Genomic DNA, 17226 nt, shown 5'->3' with positions numbered 1-17226 from the left:
CAGCTATCCAAGAGTCCAAAACATCTCATTTTACCGCACTTGCTTTCTTCTCTCTCTCCTTCTCATTATCAAGTGTGAATAAATTCAGTGTCAGAAAAGATTCAGAGGAAGAGGCAATACACTGGAATATATCTGCATGTCTCTGAAGAGTTCGAGCATAAAGGATGCTGTCAAGCACACATGCAGAACTCAAAATGTCTTTAGTTTAACTATATAAAATGCTTTAAGAAAAAAAGAACCTCACACACACCCCCCCACACGCACCGTGGTAAGAGGAAGAAAAAAATGGCCTTGTAAGACTCAACTAGTAAAATCCATTTCAATACACTGCAGAAAAACTAGGAGAAAGCAATCAAACTGTGGTTTGTTCAGCTGTATTTACCTTCAGGACTCTCTCAGAAGTCCACGTGAGGGTCCTTTGGAAGCTCTTTGGCTTCACCATTGATACAGCTCCAAGGCTGACATGGCTCCCCTCATCACAGCTAATGAGTGTTAACAAGGAACAGAAACCTTGCTCCCAGGCTCTCCTGACAAAGGAGTGCATGCACTGGGCAGAAGAGAACAGGGCAGGCAGGACAGTCTGTAGTCAGCCCAGCTTAGAAGTTCCTTTGACCAGATGAATCTTACCCAGCCGAGACTGCAGCCTCACCATCTCTGGTTCCTGAAAGGCTTTGGCATAACAACCAAACCAGCCTATTCATAGTTAGGACCATTGGCTGATGGCATTGCAAGGCTGCTCTCAATGGTCTTTAAAAGGTCACGGAAACTGGGACAGGTTTCTGAATACTGGAAGAAGGCCAATTTCATTCCCATCTTCAAGAAGCACAAGAAGTAAGATGTCGGAAACTACAGGCAGGTCAGCCTTGCCTCAATCTCTTTGAAGGTGATGGGACAACTAATCTTAGAAACCATTTGCAACCACATGAAGGACAAGAACATGATAAAGAGTAGTTAATATGGATTTATGAAGGGAAAATCATGCATGCTTAACCAACGTGATAACCTTCTACAGTGAGGTGACTAACCTGGCAGGTGAGTGGGGAGTAGTGGACGTTGTTTACCTGAACTTTAATAAAGCCTTTTACACAGTTTCTCATAACGATATTAGAGACAAGCTGACAAAATACAGGCTAGGTAAGTACACAGTGAGGTGGACTGAAAACTGGATGGATGTCCAGGCCCAGAGGGTTGTGATCAGCAGCACTAAGTCCAGTTGGGGCAAACCCCTAGAGGTATACCCCAGGAGTTGCTCCTGGGGCCGTTACTGTTTCATCTCCTTATTAATGACCTGGAGGACAGGGCAGAGTGCACCCTCAGCAAGTTCACAGCTGATACAAAATTGAAAGGAGTGGCTGACACCAAATGGCTGTGCCACCATTCCAAGCAACCTGGACGTGCTGGAGAATTGGGCCAACAGGAACCTTATGAAGGTCAACAAAAGGTAACTCCAAGTCCTGAGGAATAACCTCAGGCACCAGTACATGCTGGAAGCTGACTGGGTGTAAGGCAGCTCTGAAGAAAATTTTGGGGTCCTTGGGAACAATAAGCTGATCATGAGACAGCAATGAACCATTGTGACAAAGAAAGCCAACAAACAGCCTTCTGGGCTGCGCTAGGAAAAGCACTGCCAGCAGATCAAGGGAAGAGATCTTTCCCCTCTACTCAACACTGGCAAGTCCAAATCTGGGCTATGCGTCCAGTTCTGGGCTTTCCCATACAGGAAAAATCCAGACTTGCTGGAACAAGGCCAGCATAGGGCCACAAAGATAACTGTGGGATTGAAGAACCTTTTGTATAAGAGGTGGCTATTCAGCCTGGAGAATAAGGCTCGGGGGGACTTTATCAATGTGTGTAAACATCAGATTAGATTGAATGAAGAAGAGGGAGCCAGACTTTCCTCAGTAGCGCCCACAGAGGGAGCAAGAGGCAATGGGCAGAAGTGAAAATACATGACATTCTATTTGAAAACAAGAAAAGAAAGAAAAAGTCCACTGTGTAAGTATCCAGCACGAGAAACAAGCTGTCCAGAGAGGTTATGGTGCCTTCATCTGAGGAAATATTCAAAAGCTGCCTGGACCTGGTGCTGGAGAACCCGCTGTAGCTGGCTCTCCTTGAGCAGGGGCTTGGCTGAGATGATCTCAAGAGGTCACTTCCAACCACAGCAATTCTGTGAACTAGAATATTGGCCAGGAAGGGCAAGAATTTCTGGGCAGTTTTATTGACCCCACCTCTTATTTCAGCAAGATACACAGAAACCTCAAGTGTAGCTAGCCAGTTTCTTGAGTGACTGAAAACATCATCCATAATTCTCGTGGAAGTTCCTTTCTTCTAATTTCAGCTTTCATATTTAAGAGTATGCCTATGCATTGCTATCTGGAGATACCACCCTCTCTCTTCTCCCGTAGCTTGTTCATCGGCAGAATAAACTAGCTCAGAGGAAGAGACAAGCTCGTATGGACTCCAGCAATCCAGTTTAGAGCCAGTTGGAACATCTTCACATGGCACCACATCGGGCAGCAAAGACTTTTCTTGAAAGGTCACTCTTTTGTCTACCCAATCTATTTCCACTGCAGTATCGTATCTTCCCATCTCAGTCATAGTCGCCTCCCATCTCAATAGTTGTGCCTTTACCAGCAAGGTAAATATTGTACTGAAAACATTTTTCCTCCCTTGCTTTTTCAAAATACCCTCTAAGACATCAGCCTGCCTCTCTCACAGTACTTTTACATTTTTTCAGGTGCTACCTTTTTTCGGATGAATCCCATTCCGCAGATCAGCAACTCTGACGTGCTCTGCTCCTCCATAGGCATACGCTCTCTGAGTAGGCTCCACCTTCAGCAAGATCAGGATCTGGCCCGGGATGTCTCTGATTTTGCTAAACATGCAACTAACAAAGCTACCTCCCCAGCCCTCAGCTATCTCGCTCTAGGCATCTTTTTTTGCTGTCCACCAGTGTCTCCATCTAGATCTCTCTATTTACACTTGGACCACGGTTGATAGATGGGTTGCACTCCAGAGAACCCCCAAGCAAGGGGCTGTCAGCCTGAGTTCTTTCTCCGCATTTGGATGAGAAACATAGCAAGTTCTGAATTGTAGGGCGTGTACAAGGCGGCTTTTGTCAATTCACATAAAGCATCACCTGCTCCATTAGGTACTCACTGGCTTGAGCATCCTACTGAGTTATGTGCAAGGTCAGCATACTACAGAGCATAGTTAAAAAGCCCACAATGTATTTAATACCTAGCTTAGAGCAAGAGGTGGGAAAGGGATTCCATAAATGGGATACCATTAAAACTCATCAGGTAAAATGCAGTCCTTCTCCCTTGCTAATTACACTAGCAGTGCTAATGCTCATCATTCTCCTGTGCTGAGAGACTACAGAATGGTAAATAGTCTCCCCGTCGAAGGCCATCCTGGAAACACCCTGGATCTTTATGCTGATTTATCAGTCCTGGTTAATCTTAGCTTTGAAGAATGTAGTTTGTGACTCACCCTGCTGGATAAGCAACGAGGCCAGTTCTGGGGTCGCAGGCTAATCCTCTGCCTCCCGACACAGTTATCCCCAACACCTTCTCCAAGGTCACCTAGTGCATGTGAAAAAGAAAACAAGAAATACTATGAGATATGAGTGCAGTTCAAATGGACCCATAAACAGATGCTGATGGTGTGGCACTGTATAATGGCACTGAGAAGAATCGTAGCTCCCAGAAATTCAGAGCTCCTATAAATTCACTGACAAGCACCCAGGCGCAGAACAAGTGTTTAACCCTCCTCTATCTTCAACATCGGCACAGTAAAATACTGCCGGGGTACAGAGAAGGAGTTATGCACCCACTGATTATTGTGTCTGTGCCAGAGCACTGCCAAATATTGCAGAGGACTGCATGCAGCAATTAGTACAGAGCAAGAAGCTGGGGTGCACATTCACTGCCCTGCAATTCCCATCCTCTCAGCACGAGCAGCAAACCACTTTCGTCACAGTTATCTTCCTGGACATCTTTTCCAGGTTGCCCCACTCTCTTTATCTCCTCCATCCAGTGGTAGGTGGTTCAGTGTGGTCCCAGTCCCATATTCATAGGAGCTGAAGAGTCATTTTTTTCCCACATAGCTTGAACTAGAAACCACATCCATTGGACAAACACATCCCTCCCCAGGAATCTCAAGAGACAGAGCAGCTCACATTATCGGGTTCACAAGCCCATATACCAATGGCCCACTCAAGAGACAACAATCCAAAATGCTTGCTTTCTCCCCGAGCAAAAATCCCAACTATTTCAAGAGAAGAAATGAAATGCAACTGGGAAGAGCTACTTGAAAGACAGAAATTCAGAGTCAGGCCTTTATGGCAAGAAGCCAGGAATGGCAAAACCAAAAGCTGGGGGGGGATAGGGAGGACTAAGACATTTCAGGGAGCACGCTGGCAGAGGAAGCATCAGAATTCAGCACTCTCCCAAAGCAAAAGGCTGCAGCGAGATTACACTGCACAAAGTCTGGTCTGTGACATGAAAGGACCCAGCCTCTGAGCAAAAAGCAATTTTCAGCCTTGGGATTGTTCTGACAGACGCGAAAGTATTCTCTTTCCTTTACATTTGCACAGCTTGATTTTATTTATTATATATTTTATGCATACATTCCTCCTCAGAACTGCTGTCCCTGCCAAATTCATGGATTTTACTGGGTCACAGCCTTCTGTTTTTAATTATCATCATCTAAGTTATATTTGGTTAAGGCCTTAAGGCATGGACGCGGCATAAGAAGTCCCCATTGTAATAATTACTGCAATCATTAATGGCTGCCCTGCAGACCAGCATCTTGCATTTACACCAACGTGGAGCAAAAAAGGTAGGGGCAGGGCGGGCTTCCCCACGCTGCCCTGACAACGCAGCTTACCAGCCCTGAAGAGTTCGGCTGTAGAGTGAAGAAACGAGGTCTCACTGAGCCCATGGCTCAAGTTACTGGAGAAGGTGGTAAAAGCAACCCCATGTGGAGCCACCCTGCTTCAACAGGTAAAGCAGGGCCGAGGCGCCACCAGCTCGCTTAAAATGAGCCATCTGTGCTTCAGTGGCTTCCAATTTGGGCTGGCTTCAAACCAGTGACACGGAAAGTGCAAGATTTCATGTCCTGCCCTCTGGAGCAACTCAGTCTTTTTTTTCCCTTTTAGTAATGACATACCCCAGATACTTTCAGATAGTGTAAGAAAACACCAAATTGCCTCCTTTCCTCACAAAATGAGCATCTCTGGAACCACGGCTTTTATAAAATTCCACTGAATTTTTGCTTAGCATTAGAACATACAATTAAAAATGCATTTACAAATTCGCCAGTAAAGCAAGGAAATAGTTTTGTTTCAGTTTAATGTTCCTTAAAAAGGGGGGGGGGGGGGGGAAGAGAAAAGGAGGCCAGTGGGATATCTACTCTTCCAGGTTTGTTTCAATACGTCAACACATTCGTTGTTCGAGTAGCTTCCTAAGTGCACAGAAGGAAGAATTTGCTGAGATTCCAGCTCATGCTGTCAGCTCCCAACCCATCACACGAAGAGAAGTTTGAATTCCCATAGAAACCACGTACTTGACAGTGAAGGAGGAAGTGGGAGAGATACATGCCATTCAAGTGCTCCCATCTAGATAAGGCACCAATTACTCGATGCTGTCAGCAAACAGCAAATTTAGCAATGCTGCGCTCACGCTGCTCAGCGCAGGCTTTAGCTCAGGCTTGCTGTAACTGCAGCTGTCCTAAAAGGCGCTACATGATCTTGGCTATGCAGCTAATAGCGCTCAGCAGCAGGTCAGCAACCTACTTTCTCCAACAGGTTTATTTTTCCTCTGCCAGGACACACATTCAACACCCCCAGTGCCACCTTATGCTGCCGCTGAGCTGATCTCACAGCTTCCTGCTCCCAAGGGAGGGGACAGTTCCTTCCTCCCTCATCCCCCTTGTCCCAACAACCCCCTCCCTTGCCGGCGTTTCCCTCGCACCAGCACTGACACAGCAACTGCCTCTCCAGCAAGCAGCCTGAAAGGCAGCCCTGTGTGCCTTCCAGATGCTGTTACAACACCTCAGCATGTGTAGTAATAATCCTTAGGTATTAAAAACAACTTGTCTTTAAGAGTAGGATGAACACATTTAAAAATGGGTCTTATGAAACTTGTGAGCTCTACTCCCACCTCTCTGTCCACAAGGCACCACAGCTTTATCTCCATGACCAGCCTCCAGTCTAGTTGCCATAAGGGAAAGAGTTGAGTCACATGTCACAAAGCTTGATAGAAGACTAAAAAAAAATTCTGGGAGAAAAAAACAACAGGTAGCAATGCAGTGTAAACTGGATTCCTTCTGACTTGCCAGCCAAAACAAATAAATAATTAGTATAGCTAATTAGGACAGGGGTACACCAACATTTACTTCCAAATCTCAAATTAAGATTTGTCAGCAAAGGGTAAACTTGTCGATACAGGTCTGATATTACCCCACTTGTGAAGTTATGGCAAAATGAGGCAGGAACTCACTTTGTCACGTAGCAAGCAGTCTCCCAATCCCACACAGCCACTGCCATTCCCATAACGTCACCCAGGTGGTTCTTCAGCATGTCCCGGGCAGAACGAAATTCCCTGACCTCTTTCCAAGTGTGATCTGAGCTAACCACGGGACTGGAGGGTCTCACTGCAGACGGGGGAAGCGGGTGTGTCTGTTACCAATAGCTCCCACATTGGGCCACTTTGCTGCCCACAATCGTCAGATATGTCCCTGCTTGCTCGGGTCATCCCATCCAATAAGTGGGCCAGCTCACCACCCTCGCCCAAGCCAGGAAACAATTGCAAGACTAAACCTGTAATTTTGTGCCCCTAAATTAAAGGCCCAGAAAGGCTGGCTATCCACATTTGTTACTTCATTCTGAGGCCTCTATTAATAGTATTTGGCACTTTCACAGTTCTCTAAGTGATTTGCAAGTGTTATTGAACTGAACCACACACAACATTCTCCTGGAGTTCACTTTGCATTGAAATTATCTACTTATTGACCACCTCGTCTCCACTTCTTTAAGGTCAACTTTTTAACATTTGGAGGCTCAGTACACACCCTTAGTCACCAAGAGTAGAAAACAGAACTTCAGGTACGGAGCAAACACCTGTCTTGCAAAACCTGACGTTCATCCATCTCACAGACAAATCTAAATTCAGCTGCTCAGAGTTGCACAAGTGGGCAAATAAATTTTAGTGCCTAAGCAGATCACTTACTCTGTTCCTTCCAGTTCAGATCCAAACATCATCAGAGAGCTCCTACATCCCCACTGCCTCTGGTAGGATCAGACGAGCAGAGTCCTGATCTGCAGCTACCAGAAGGTGTTTGATACAGCCAGGCCTCCTGGTAGAGGAGGAGAAGCCTTGAGGCAGTGCAATCCCCGCTGGATCTCCAGGCACATCTGAGAGCAGCTGTTGTTTCCCTCAGACACGGTCCCTCACAGTATGAGTGGAAGCCCACACACACCTGTGACAGAGCCATGCCACCTCTGCCTTCCTTTAGGAAAGGCTGCTCTAAATTAGCCCCTGCCAGTTTTGCTCGTCTTTTCAGGAAACAAGACACTTGAGCAGCTGCTCCCAGCTCTCAGAGCGTGAGTTTCTTACTTGTTTGAGCTCTTCCTGCTGTTTTGGGGAACTTGAAAGACTAACCACAAGCAATTGTTTCCACATGTTACAAGGACAACACAGAAATCCTTTAGGGATCAGCTCAGTGCTCCCCGTCCCGCTCTTCCCCTCCCTGCACACACTCTCCTCTTTCCCGCAGTTCGCACCCCTTTGGGACCATCCACAAGCAAAGCCCCACAAGGTGCACGGGAGGCAGACACCGTGGCCTGAACACCCAGACGTTTCTAGAGAGCAGTAGCTGTAAAGAACTCGCTCTTTGAAACACGCCCATCTAGCACAGTAATCATTTCCAGGCAAATGGATGCCACAGAGGGCAATCCAGTCACGGCGAGCATACTGCCTGCCTGATCAGGCTCACAGGCTCTGTGACATGGTTTTTGCTCCTGCTGCCAGCCTGCCACCACTCCTCCACGCCTGCTTGCCCACCAGCACTGTCCTGCAGTCCAGCTTCACCTCAAAGAAAGGTATGAAAAGAAACTTTTCAAGAGAAAACCATTTTTAACAGCAGACAGCCCTCCCAGGGTTTCACCTGTAGGCTGAGTGATGCCGTTACCCCCTCGCTCTCCCCAGGCCAGAAGCAAAAGACTGAGCAGGAATTGAGTAGTATCTCAGTCCCTCTTTCCCACAGCCATATGCTGAGAGCAAAGTACAGTTTTCTGACTTGATGACTTTGCTTCCCTGCCTTCTACTACTGTACACACCCTCTTCTGGGCCCAAAACCTCACCATTCTCTACATACACAATTTATTTAAGCATGGAAATAAAGAAACAAAGCTTCTTTGAGAGGATACATGCAACCCTCGGGTGCACGAAAAGGCCACCGGGGAGAGAAAAAATGGTGGTACTGTACGGGGCTGCCCACACACCCAAATGCCTACAGCATTAGGCAGGAGGCTACGGCTTGGGAAAACCACATCCCATGAGCAGATGCATCTGCTCAGGACTTCATGGATAGGCCATCTTGGATCAAACACTGGTTCCTGTTTCCATTTGCAGCCATATGCGAAAGAGTTAGAAAGAACAGTATTATAAACAAATGCATGGAGAAAAATGAAGTGCAGAGAAAGGAAATTTGAGTCTCTCACACCTCCTGTCAATCTCCCACTTGACAATTATTCTCAGTTTTTAACCTATTTCAATAGAGTTCTCTACCATGAAATCATCCCACTGTGTCTTTAAAAGCTTAGCATTCACACCGTCTTTTGGCAAGGAGCTTCACCAGCCTGTTACGTGCTGCAAGAACCACTGTCTCTTCTTGCCTGTGTTAAACCTGACTCCTGTGAATGTTACTTGATGCCTCGTAGTTCTTGTACTGGAAGAGAGAGTGAACAGTGCATCTATCATCTTTAGGTCAGTCTGATGCTCTCTCTTCCAAGAGGAGTCTTGACTTACTCATTGGTTCTCCTTCATTATCATTGGTCAGCTCCAATACCCTTCTTTGAGATTCTTTTCAAGTCCACTATATCCTTCCTAAGACAAAAGACGAAACACCAAGACTACATACAGCTTCCAACTGTGAGCATGCCAAGCATTTACAGAGCAGATCAATACCGTCTCCCGTTTTGTTCTCTGTTCTTTTCTCCCATTAATGCCTAACACTTGATCTACCTTTCTGATATCTAAGGCTGCTTACAGGCAACAGCCCAGAGGTCATCCAGCTCCACAAAGTCATAGATAAGAACTCCAGATGCTTTCTTTGCACTTGGAAATGTAACCCCCATTCTCTTCTCTGCTCCTTTACAGAAAGAGAAATCTATCCTTGAATCGACATTTGGGTTTCAACTCCCCCCTTCCCATCCATGCCTTTGTGAGCATTTATTTATGAAGAACATCTTCAAAGAGAGCTCTTGTGGCACAATTATTCCGTTCCACTCCAGAACGGCTCCTTCAATAAATGTCCACAAGCAGACGAGCCCTATTTCACAAGTCCTCCCATGGGCCCGTGCATAACAGTTAACATTTCAATCCATTTCATTAACTAATAGCACTGAGTCAGCACAAAAAGACAACATCCATCAGAGTTCCCATCTCATCCACTGCATCATCTGCCTGCCCTCATCCCTCTCCTGACTGAGCGTGGCCATACATGTATTAATAATGTATGTGCAAGAAGCTCCTGAGAAAGCAGTGGACACAGAAACCCCAGAGGTGTGTAACCCATGAGGATTACTCTGGAAAGCCTTCCCTAGCACATCACAGCGGCCATCAGGGGATCAGTTACCACCTTGATGGAGGAGTGGCTGCATAATCACCTGTTCTTTTCCTCTAGAAGAACACTTTTCGGGCTAGGCTTGAGACCCCAGTATTCTTCAGCCCTGGCAATACACTGACACAGAGAGCTCCAAAATCAGGCCCAAGTTTCACAACAGCATGGTGGTTTTCACATCCAACTCCCTGTATTGTGGTCCCAACATTTTCAGCCCTGCTGCACAGCCGCCGGCGTATTTTCCCTGCTGCACCACAGCAAAGCTCTATCACTGCACCCCGGCACCCGATACGTGAAAATGCATTGTAGCTGTACATTGTCAGCGTCAGCACTTAAGAAATAGCTGTCTATTTCTTACATAAGTGAAATTTGATACAGAGTGCCAAATCTCACAGCTGGCCCTGCTCATAGATCTCCCTGCAGCCCCTGAGCCCCACCACAAAAAAGCACGTTTAACCTCCAGGGACCAGCACACACGTCGTAGGCTCTAATCTACTGTCTGAACACGCTGTCTGATCTCCTGTTACTGCTGCAGAAAAACAAAGGCTTCAAGTTTTACATTTAGCTCTACTGTGCCTCGTTTGGCACATTAAACGCAGAACGCTAATTACAGTATACTGTTCTACTTAAGGGGCTGTCAGCATTTCCACTGTAAAGCCTTCATTTCAGGGCTTTATACCACAGCTGTGAAATATTCGTTTTGCACTTGAGCTTGACATGCAAAGGTCTGGCTTTGGCCCAGGTTCTTCTGCCTGTTTGTTTTTTGGGAGTCGGGGTTTTTGTTTTCGGTCTGGCAGAGGGAAGGCTGAAGATGGGTGGATGGAATTAAATGCAGGGGATGTTTGACTTACAAGAACGCACAAACAATAAAACCACCCAGCTCCACAGTTGGTTTCTCTCCCTCACCTACCCAAGCCCCCCCTCCCACTTCAGTCTGTGTGCATAGAATATGCACATTCTTTTTTACAATAATTTATAAAAATAAAATAAAAGGCTTTTCTGTCCTCTCCAGCCTCGGCATCCAGTGCTTGCAAAAAGTACTGTCTTGGCAAGCCTGGAGACTGAAAATATTCCACCTGCAAAAGCAACAGCAATAAGACAAGCTCCAACACACGACCAATTCCGGACGCCTCTGCCTTGGCAGACCAGGCTCCACGTCTCTTGCATTAAGTCTCACAAGCCTTACTCATGGCCACTACTGCAGGTTCATACCATTGCCTAAATGACCTTCTAGGAACTATTCCAAGACCTTCAGACAGATTTCATGCAATCCGCCACCGTGACCTGCTGCAACACTTCAAGTTGAGCATAGGCTGGAAGCAGCATCCATAGGGTGAAAGGACTCAGAGATACATCTGATCACTGAACAAGATCTCGTATTTTAATTTAAAGAAAAAAAATTAAAAAAGACAAGAACATCATTGCCTGTAACAAGCAGTTGCCATTTCTAGGAAATGTTGATTTCCCAAATAATCACTTTGAGGACAACGGGGAATGATCTTCCACAACACAACCTATGACTGATGCACCTTGGCGGAAGAGTGGCAAGGGTAGAAACTGACTTGCCAGAGGGTTCTGACTCACTGAGTTACATGAGGTATTACATGGGTGAACCTGCACAGAAGCGGAGCTGGGAAGGGGTGGGTTTCTCACAGAAATGCTGCGCCTCGGTTCCAGTGGCTCTGCCTGGTGGCACTACAGTGGTTGCGCAGGGTCGAGCACGCACATTTGTTAGAAATGATCCAGTTGAGAGAACAGGGAACAAAATGGCAACAGAGGTGGAAGAAAAGGAACGTGAGCAACCCAGGGTCCCTGCGGGATGTCTTTCTACACGTGCCTGCACACAGCGTGCGTGCGTTTGTCCATCTCTCCACACTCTCTCTTGCCTGCTCTCCCCTCCTGGCCTCCCCACTGTGCTGGCTGCTTCCAGCCCAATTCCAGCTGTCAGGACTACATTCCTGACCCGTCAGCCCCAGCTGTCGGGGGCTACGTGCTGAATCTGCACTCTGCCTTCTTCTTCGTGCACCTGGAGTAAGGCAGTCCTGGGGAGGCCATAAATGCTGTTGCATAGCCCTGGGGAACCAGGTGGAACACTGTTAAAAGCACCTCCACCAGCAGCCATAGCGAGGGAGCTCAGAACAGACAGCAACGCACGTGCAAGCACCCCTGTGTCCTGCAAAAGAGGATACACACAGTTAATTTTCTACCAGTTTCTGCAGCATGACCTAGTTATCATTAAATAATTGTCTTCTGTTCCTTCACTCCACACCAGCTTGATCCCTCAAGTTTGCCTTCCTATTGTAATACCCACAACAAAATCCAATTTATTTCAAAATATTGCAGGGATGAGGAAAGGCACACGTAACCTTACCAAACCTAGCTAGAGACACGGCAAAGGGGCAACTTCTCCCATTCAGGCAGCATCCTCACCATAAAAGCCAACTCAGACTTTCCTGACAGTTCACAAAACCTTCAGAGATACAAATGTGGTAAAGGGACAAGGTGTAGAGCGTGTGCAAATTGCCCACCTTTGTCAAAGTTGTGATGACGCTATTTGGACTTTGGTGTGGGGAATTCTTTTTGCTGATGCAAGGGAAAACTGTGTGCAGAACGTATGCTTTAAAAAAGAGAAAGCAACATCAAACAGGCTACAGGTTTGCTGGTACATAAAGAGTCAATCCTGATTTATTCCAGACTAAGTGTCTACACATGGAGTCGATCTGGCCAGCTCCACGGGTAGGCAAGTCCTATGGGAAACAGAGAGATGCGTCCTGTGTGGGCAGGCTTCAAAGAAGCCATTCCTCAAGTTCTCGGGACCTGGACTTGTACAGGATCACTTCTTTACAAGGAACAGATTTTTTTCCAATTTGCAATTTACTTCTTCATACAGCAAAGAGAGCACGTAAAATATCATACTTGATGTAGGGGGTAATTTTGCCCTCCCACACAGGCCATTTGTCCAGTGATTTTTCCTTCATGGTAGAAAAAGGAACCAATTCACCTTCCCCAGCATGGAAAAATATCTGTAAGAGGATTAAGTACAAGCAAGGACTTGCAGTGCTCCCCTAGTCTGTCCCAGCAGTGTAGATCAAAGGAAGGCACTTCTGACTGTGTGGCAGTGTTATATATTGGTCTCCTCCAAATCCATGCACAGGGCCTGAATATAGGCAAAGAAAGTGCTTCAGTGAGGGGAAGAAGTTGAAAAAAAAAGTTTAAATACAGCTCCCTCGGGCAACGTTTCAGTTACTCATATAAGGGTTTGAAATCAAGCAGGAACAAACGGTTCTCCAAGCGTAAGGGTCACCGTTTATCATCGTTAATCATCACTTCCCAGATAGGAAAGGCTCTCTCCACAGTCATTTTCCCCTCCGTTTTGCACAGGCTTTAGCACTCACGAGAAGCGAGACACCAGAACGAGGGAAAGAGCCAAACAGGGATGCAGGCAAGAGCTGGCAGGAGTCCTCCTGCTACGGCCCTGCCAAAGTCCCTCCCCGCAGCCCCAGCCCCAAGCGGGGCTGCTCCTAAACACAAGCAGCCGGGAGTTCAAAGCCCACGGCCTCGCTGCGGGCACAGGCACCCGCAGCAGCTCCGCATACCTTCTGACTCCAGAGAAGCTAAACACACGGGCCGTAACACAGCGTTTCTAATGCTGATACCGCCGTGGTGCGGAGCTCAGTCCTAAATCACCTCGTGCTGAGCTCTATAAACAACACATACGTTCAAACTAAACATGGACACGGGACAGATACGCTGAAAGGGAGGGCTCAGAAAGCCTTCCTCACAGTTAACCCTGCCGAGTGAAAGCAGAGCAGGAAAGCTATGTAAGAAAAGTACCAGGCTGAGGTTCCTGTCCCCGACTTCCTTCATTTCTTCTCCCTGGCACTTACTTTTGGTATAAACGGATCAGTGTCCTGTTTGTCCAAGGCTGTAGGGGTGGGGGGGGGGAGGCTTGGTGGTGGAGCTCGCTCCCACAAGAGTAGGAACTTCAGAGACAGAACTAAATAGGGTGAAGGAAAGCATTTTAATCAGCTTGCCTGAAGTGACACTCATAATTCATTTGTGATTTCTTTACTCACTCATAACACCCCATGCCAAATCAATTTATTTTTGTCCTTCATCACTGATTTACACGGGAGTTCTGCCTAAAAAGTCACCCACTGTCATTTCTGACTTGGCACTCTGAACCTGCTCTGTATCCACCCAGCCCCCATTGGCACAAAGGAGACGTCGCAGATCTTCCAGAGAAGAGGACAGCTTTAAGCAGCACTTAACTCCCTGGGAAAGACTTAAAGAGATTCTCTGTACACAAAAGCCTGACCTTTTTATGCCCCAATACCTTGCCCAGAGCAGATATCTGTGTCCTCCACATGAGGTCAGAGAGCTCGCCTCTCACCACACCTGAAAGCTCCCGCTGGCAGCACCTGAATGCCTGCAGGACCAGCCACCTTGTCCTCCCACACACATCTCCCTAAGACTGCGGTGACTCCACGGGGGAAAGTAAATACTTACACGCTCAGGAGATTAGAAAATGATTTTGTTGTAAGCCGATTTAAATTATACTAAAAAAAAATACTAACATAATTTAAAAGATACTAAGGTTGGACTAAATACAACAGGAGCACACGGCATTTGTCACACAGACAGCATCCCCAAAGAAGGAGGCACGTGGTAAGGAGAGGAGTAATTGTTCTTTCCCTAAACATTTTCTGAAGTATTTATTGTTGTTTCACATTTCTTGAGACAAGTCCCAGTGAATATGAAGGCCTCCTATGCTCACAGCAGGTAGCAACATGTATTCTCACACAGCTTGCAATCTATAAACAGATATAAGAGGGCTGGATGGAGAAACACACACACAGTCTGAGGTGAAACGTCTTGATAATGGTCATGTAACAAACAAGTGGCAGAGCTGAGAAAAACCTTACCTCCCTCCCAAATTCCAGCAGTTATCTACTGCTTGGACCAGGCTACAGCACTGCTGTATCTCACTCCTGCTTGAGGCTAGGGACGAGAATTTTAATGAATGCTTAAAACTGAATCGAAGCAACATAAGAGATTATTTTTCCTCCAGACCAACCAGGATATACAGCAGCAGCCACCCAAGCTCCCCCCGCCACCACTCGCTGCCCAGCTCTCTCCAATCCCTTCCTCCATTCCCTGCCCTCCCTCTGCCCTGAGGAATAAGCCTCTTACACAAGGGCCTTTATCATCAGCTGCCCTTTGTGCACCCTAGAATTAAGGAGCTCTTTGCGTCCGCCAGTCAACGTGTCTACTGAGCACCCAAGAGATTTCTCCTGCCAGCCAGAAAGGAGACGATGGCCTCCAGGAGAAACAATATGTATGAACACGTGCTGAAGACTGAGAAAACAAACTGAAGAGAACAGCACGAGCACGGATTTCCATCGCTTCCTCAACAACCCTGTTGCCACCGCCTTCCTTCCCAGCACAGCTGGAGAGGTCTCCAGCAGTCAGTCATACAGCGACCCCGGTACTGCACCTGCTGCTCAGCCACCTCATGGGTATCTCCTGCAAACTCTCACGTGTTCCCCAGGTCTCACCTGCCTCAACACTGAAGATCCAACCTGCCTCTGAAGGCCTTTGGGGAAATACCCCAAGAATAAGCAAGTAAGAGAAGTGACAGATGTAAAAATTGGCAAGAGACACGTTGGGAACTTTGTTTCACTGCAGGGCCCGCTTGCTTCCGCATGTGTTTCCCATGAATTAGGAAATAGGATTTTCAAGCCCAGGACCACACCACTACGGGGAGCTGCTCAGGCAGGGCTGCAGAGGAGCACCCTATTGGTGAAGCTTCAGGTTCCCACCGTACCAATTTCCCTCAGAGCACCACCACAGGGCCAGCTTTCTGCTTCAAAGACGCAAGCTGGTGCTACAGGAGAGGCAACCGTCACTGAGTCACACCTATCTCAGACACAGAACTTGGGTTTGTCTTTCCCAAAGAATAAAATTTGCTGCAGATTTTATGGACTAGACCCAACACCCAGAAGGTCTGAATAACTTCCCCTGCAATTTAGCAGCAAGAAACACCATCCTATCCTCGCTCTCCCTTGTGCACAGAGAGGCCAGAAGTTATAAGGATACCTAGAAAGCAATCCTAAACAAACACATTAAATCGTTTGTTCAGTACACTTTGCCTTTCCTACATACTCTGCCCTCAAATCACTTCTGCCTGTGATTTTCCCCAAGTGCCTGGTTGGTTTCCTTTCCTGAATGAAACCAAGCCTGTAAATGAGAGGCACAGCAGTCCAACACAAGCTCACTTGTTTGAGGGGTTAAAGGTGACCGAACAAAAAGAAAAAGGGAGCAGGCTGCCACCTCAGTGCAGAAAACCCAGAAACATGAGAAATAACATTGGCAAAGCAGGTCTCCTTTATCCTATACTTGATGCTTACAAGCATGTGTAGCTGGCAGAATTATCAAATGTGAGAACTGAGGAAGTGAAATGACACTCAGAGGAAGCAATTTTTATCCACAGGCTTAAAACCCGCTTTGTTTGTGTTGCCACCTAGCTCCTGCCATGCTTCTAGAAAACAAACCATTAAAAATACCACCATTTCTTTACAGTCCTTGTCTCGAAATTCAGAAAGCCACAGATCTAGGCACACAACCAACTCCTGTTTCTCCAACGCTGCACAGAGTAACTTCTGTTTTTATATGTTTAGTTCTTAGCAAAATTTTCTGCCATAAAAGCAGAACATAAAAAAAAAAGAGCTCATTGAACTCCTGTCTTAGCAAAGTGTCAATGCTCCCGATTCACAATTTTCCACTCAAAAGTTTTAGATGCATTTACCTACTTGGAAGCATTTAGCAGCATTCATCTTTGCGAGAAATAGTTGAGTGACACACGTAGCTCAGAAATACCTGAACTACAGGCCCTAAGTATGTTTGTCTAAGGGTAATGAGAAGCAGATGAGCACTTGAAGGACAGGCAGAAAGACCCAACAGCAAAGCAATGTTTAGAGTCAGAACATTCCCCTTGATTATCATTTGTAGTGAGCCACTCTGCCTACGTAAACCCTGCTCAAACTGAAGGCTCATGTCCTGCAGGGAAAAAAAAGAAAAAAAATAAAAAGACAGCTATAAAGTCTCTGTGCAGCTTCTCCCCATTCCTTGCTGGCTGCACTGCAGTAAGGTAGCAGGCTACAGCTGGAGAGGGGCTTTGCTCTCCCCCCTGCTCAGAGCTGAGCCCCCCTGTGAAGCCAGGCTGCAGCTCCCACCGCTGGGCAGAAAAGAGGGGTAGGATGAAATGGGGGCTGAGCACCACTCGGAGTTTTAAGAATGCAGCTGGTGATTCTGACTTTCAAAAACAAAACAAAACCCTGCAGCACAGCAGAATGGATTGAATGTAAAGACTTGTTTGCA

The 17226-nt window shown here is 46.7% G+C and overlaps 1 protein-coding gene across 3 annotated transcripts in view; it reads right to left on the bottom strand.

Annotated features, from left to right (window-relative positions):
• MAPKBP1 (mitogen-activated protein kinase binding protein 1) overlaps nucleotides 1-17226 on the bottom strand; it is a 96022-nt gene that overhangs the window by 66600 nt on the left and 12196 nt on the right. For all 3 annotated transcript variants that reach the window (XM_082762368.1, XM_082762370.1, XM_082762369.1), the window contains exon 3: nucleotides 3493-3584. In XM_082762368.1, the coding sequence (XP_082618494.1) occupies nucleotides 3493-3584 (92 nt within the window). The remainder of the gene's footprint in view (nucleotides 1-3492; nucleotides 3585-17226) is intronic.

Source organism: Aythya marila (assembly GCF_965140915.1).
Source record: "Aythya marila genome assembly, chromosome: 5".
NCBI lineage: Eukaryota > Metazoa > Chordata > Aves > Anseriformes > Anatidae > Aythya > Aythya marila.
The sequence above is the reverse complement of the archived record's forward strand: the minus strand, read 5'-3'. Positions and strand labels throughout refer to the sequence as shown.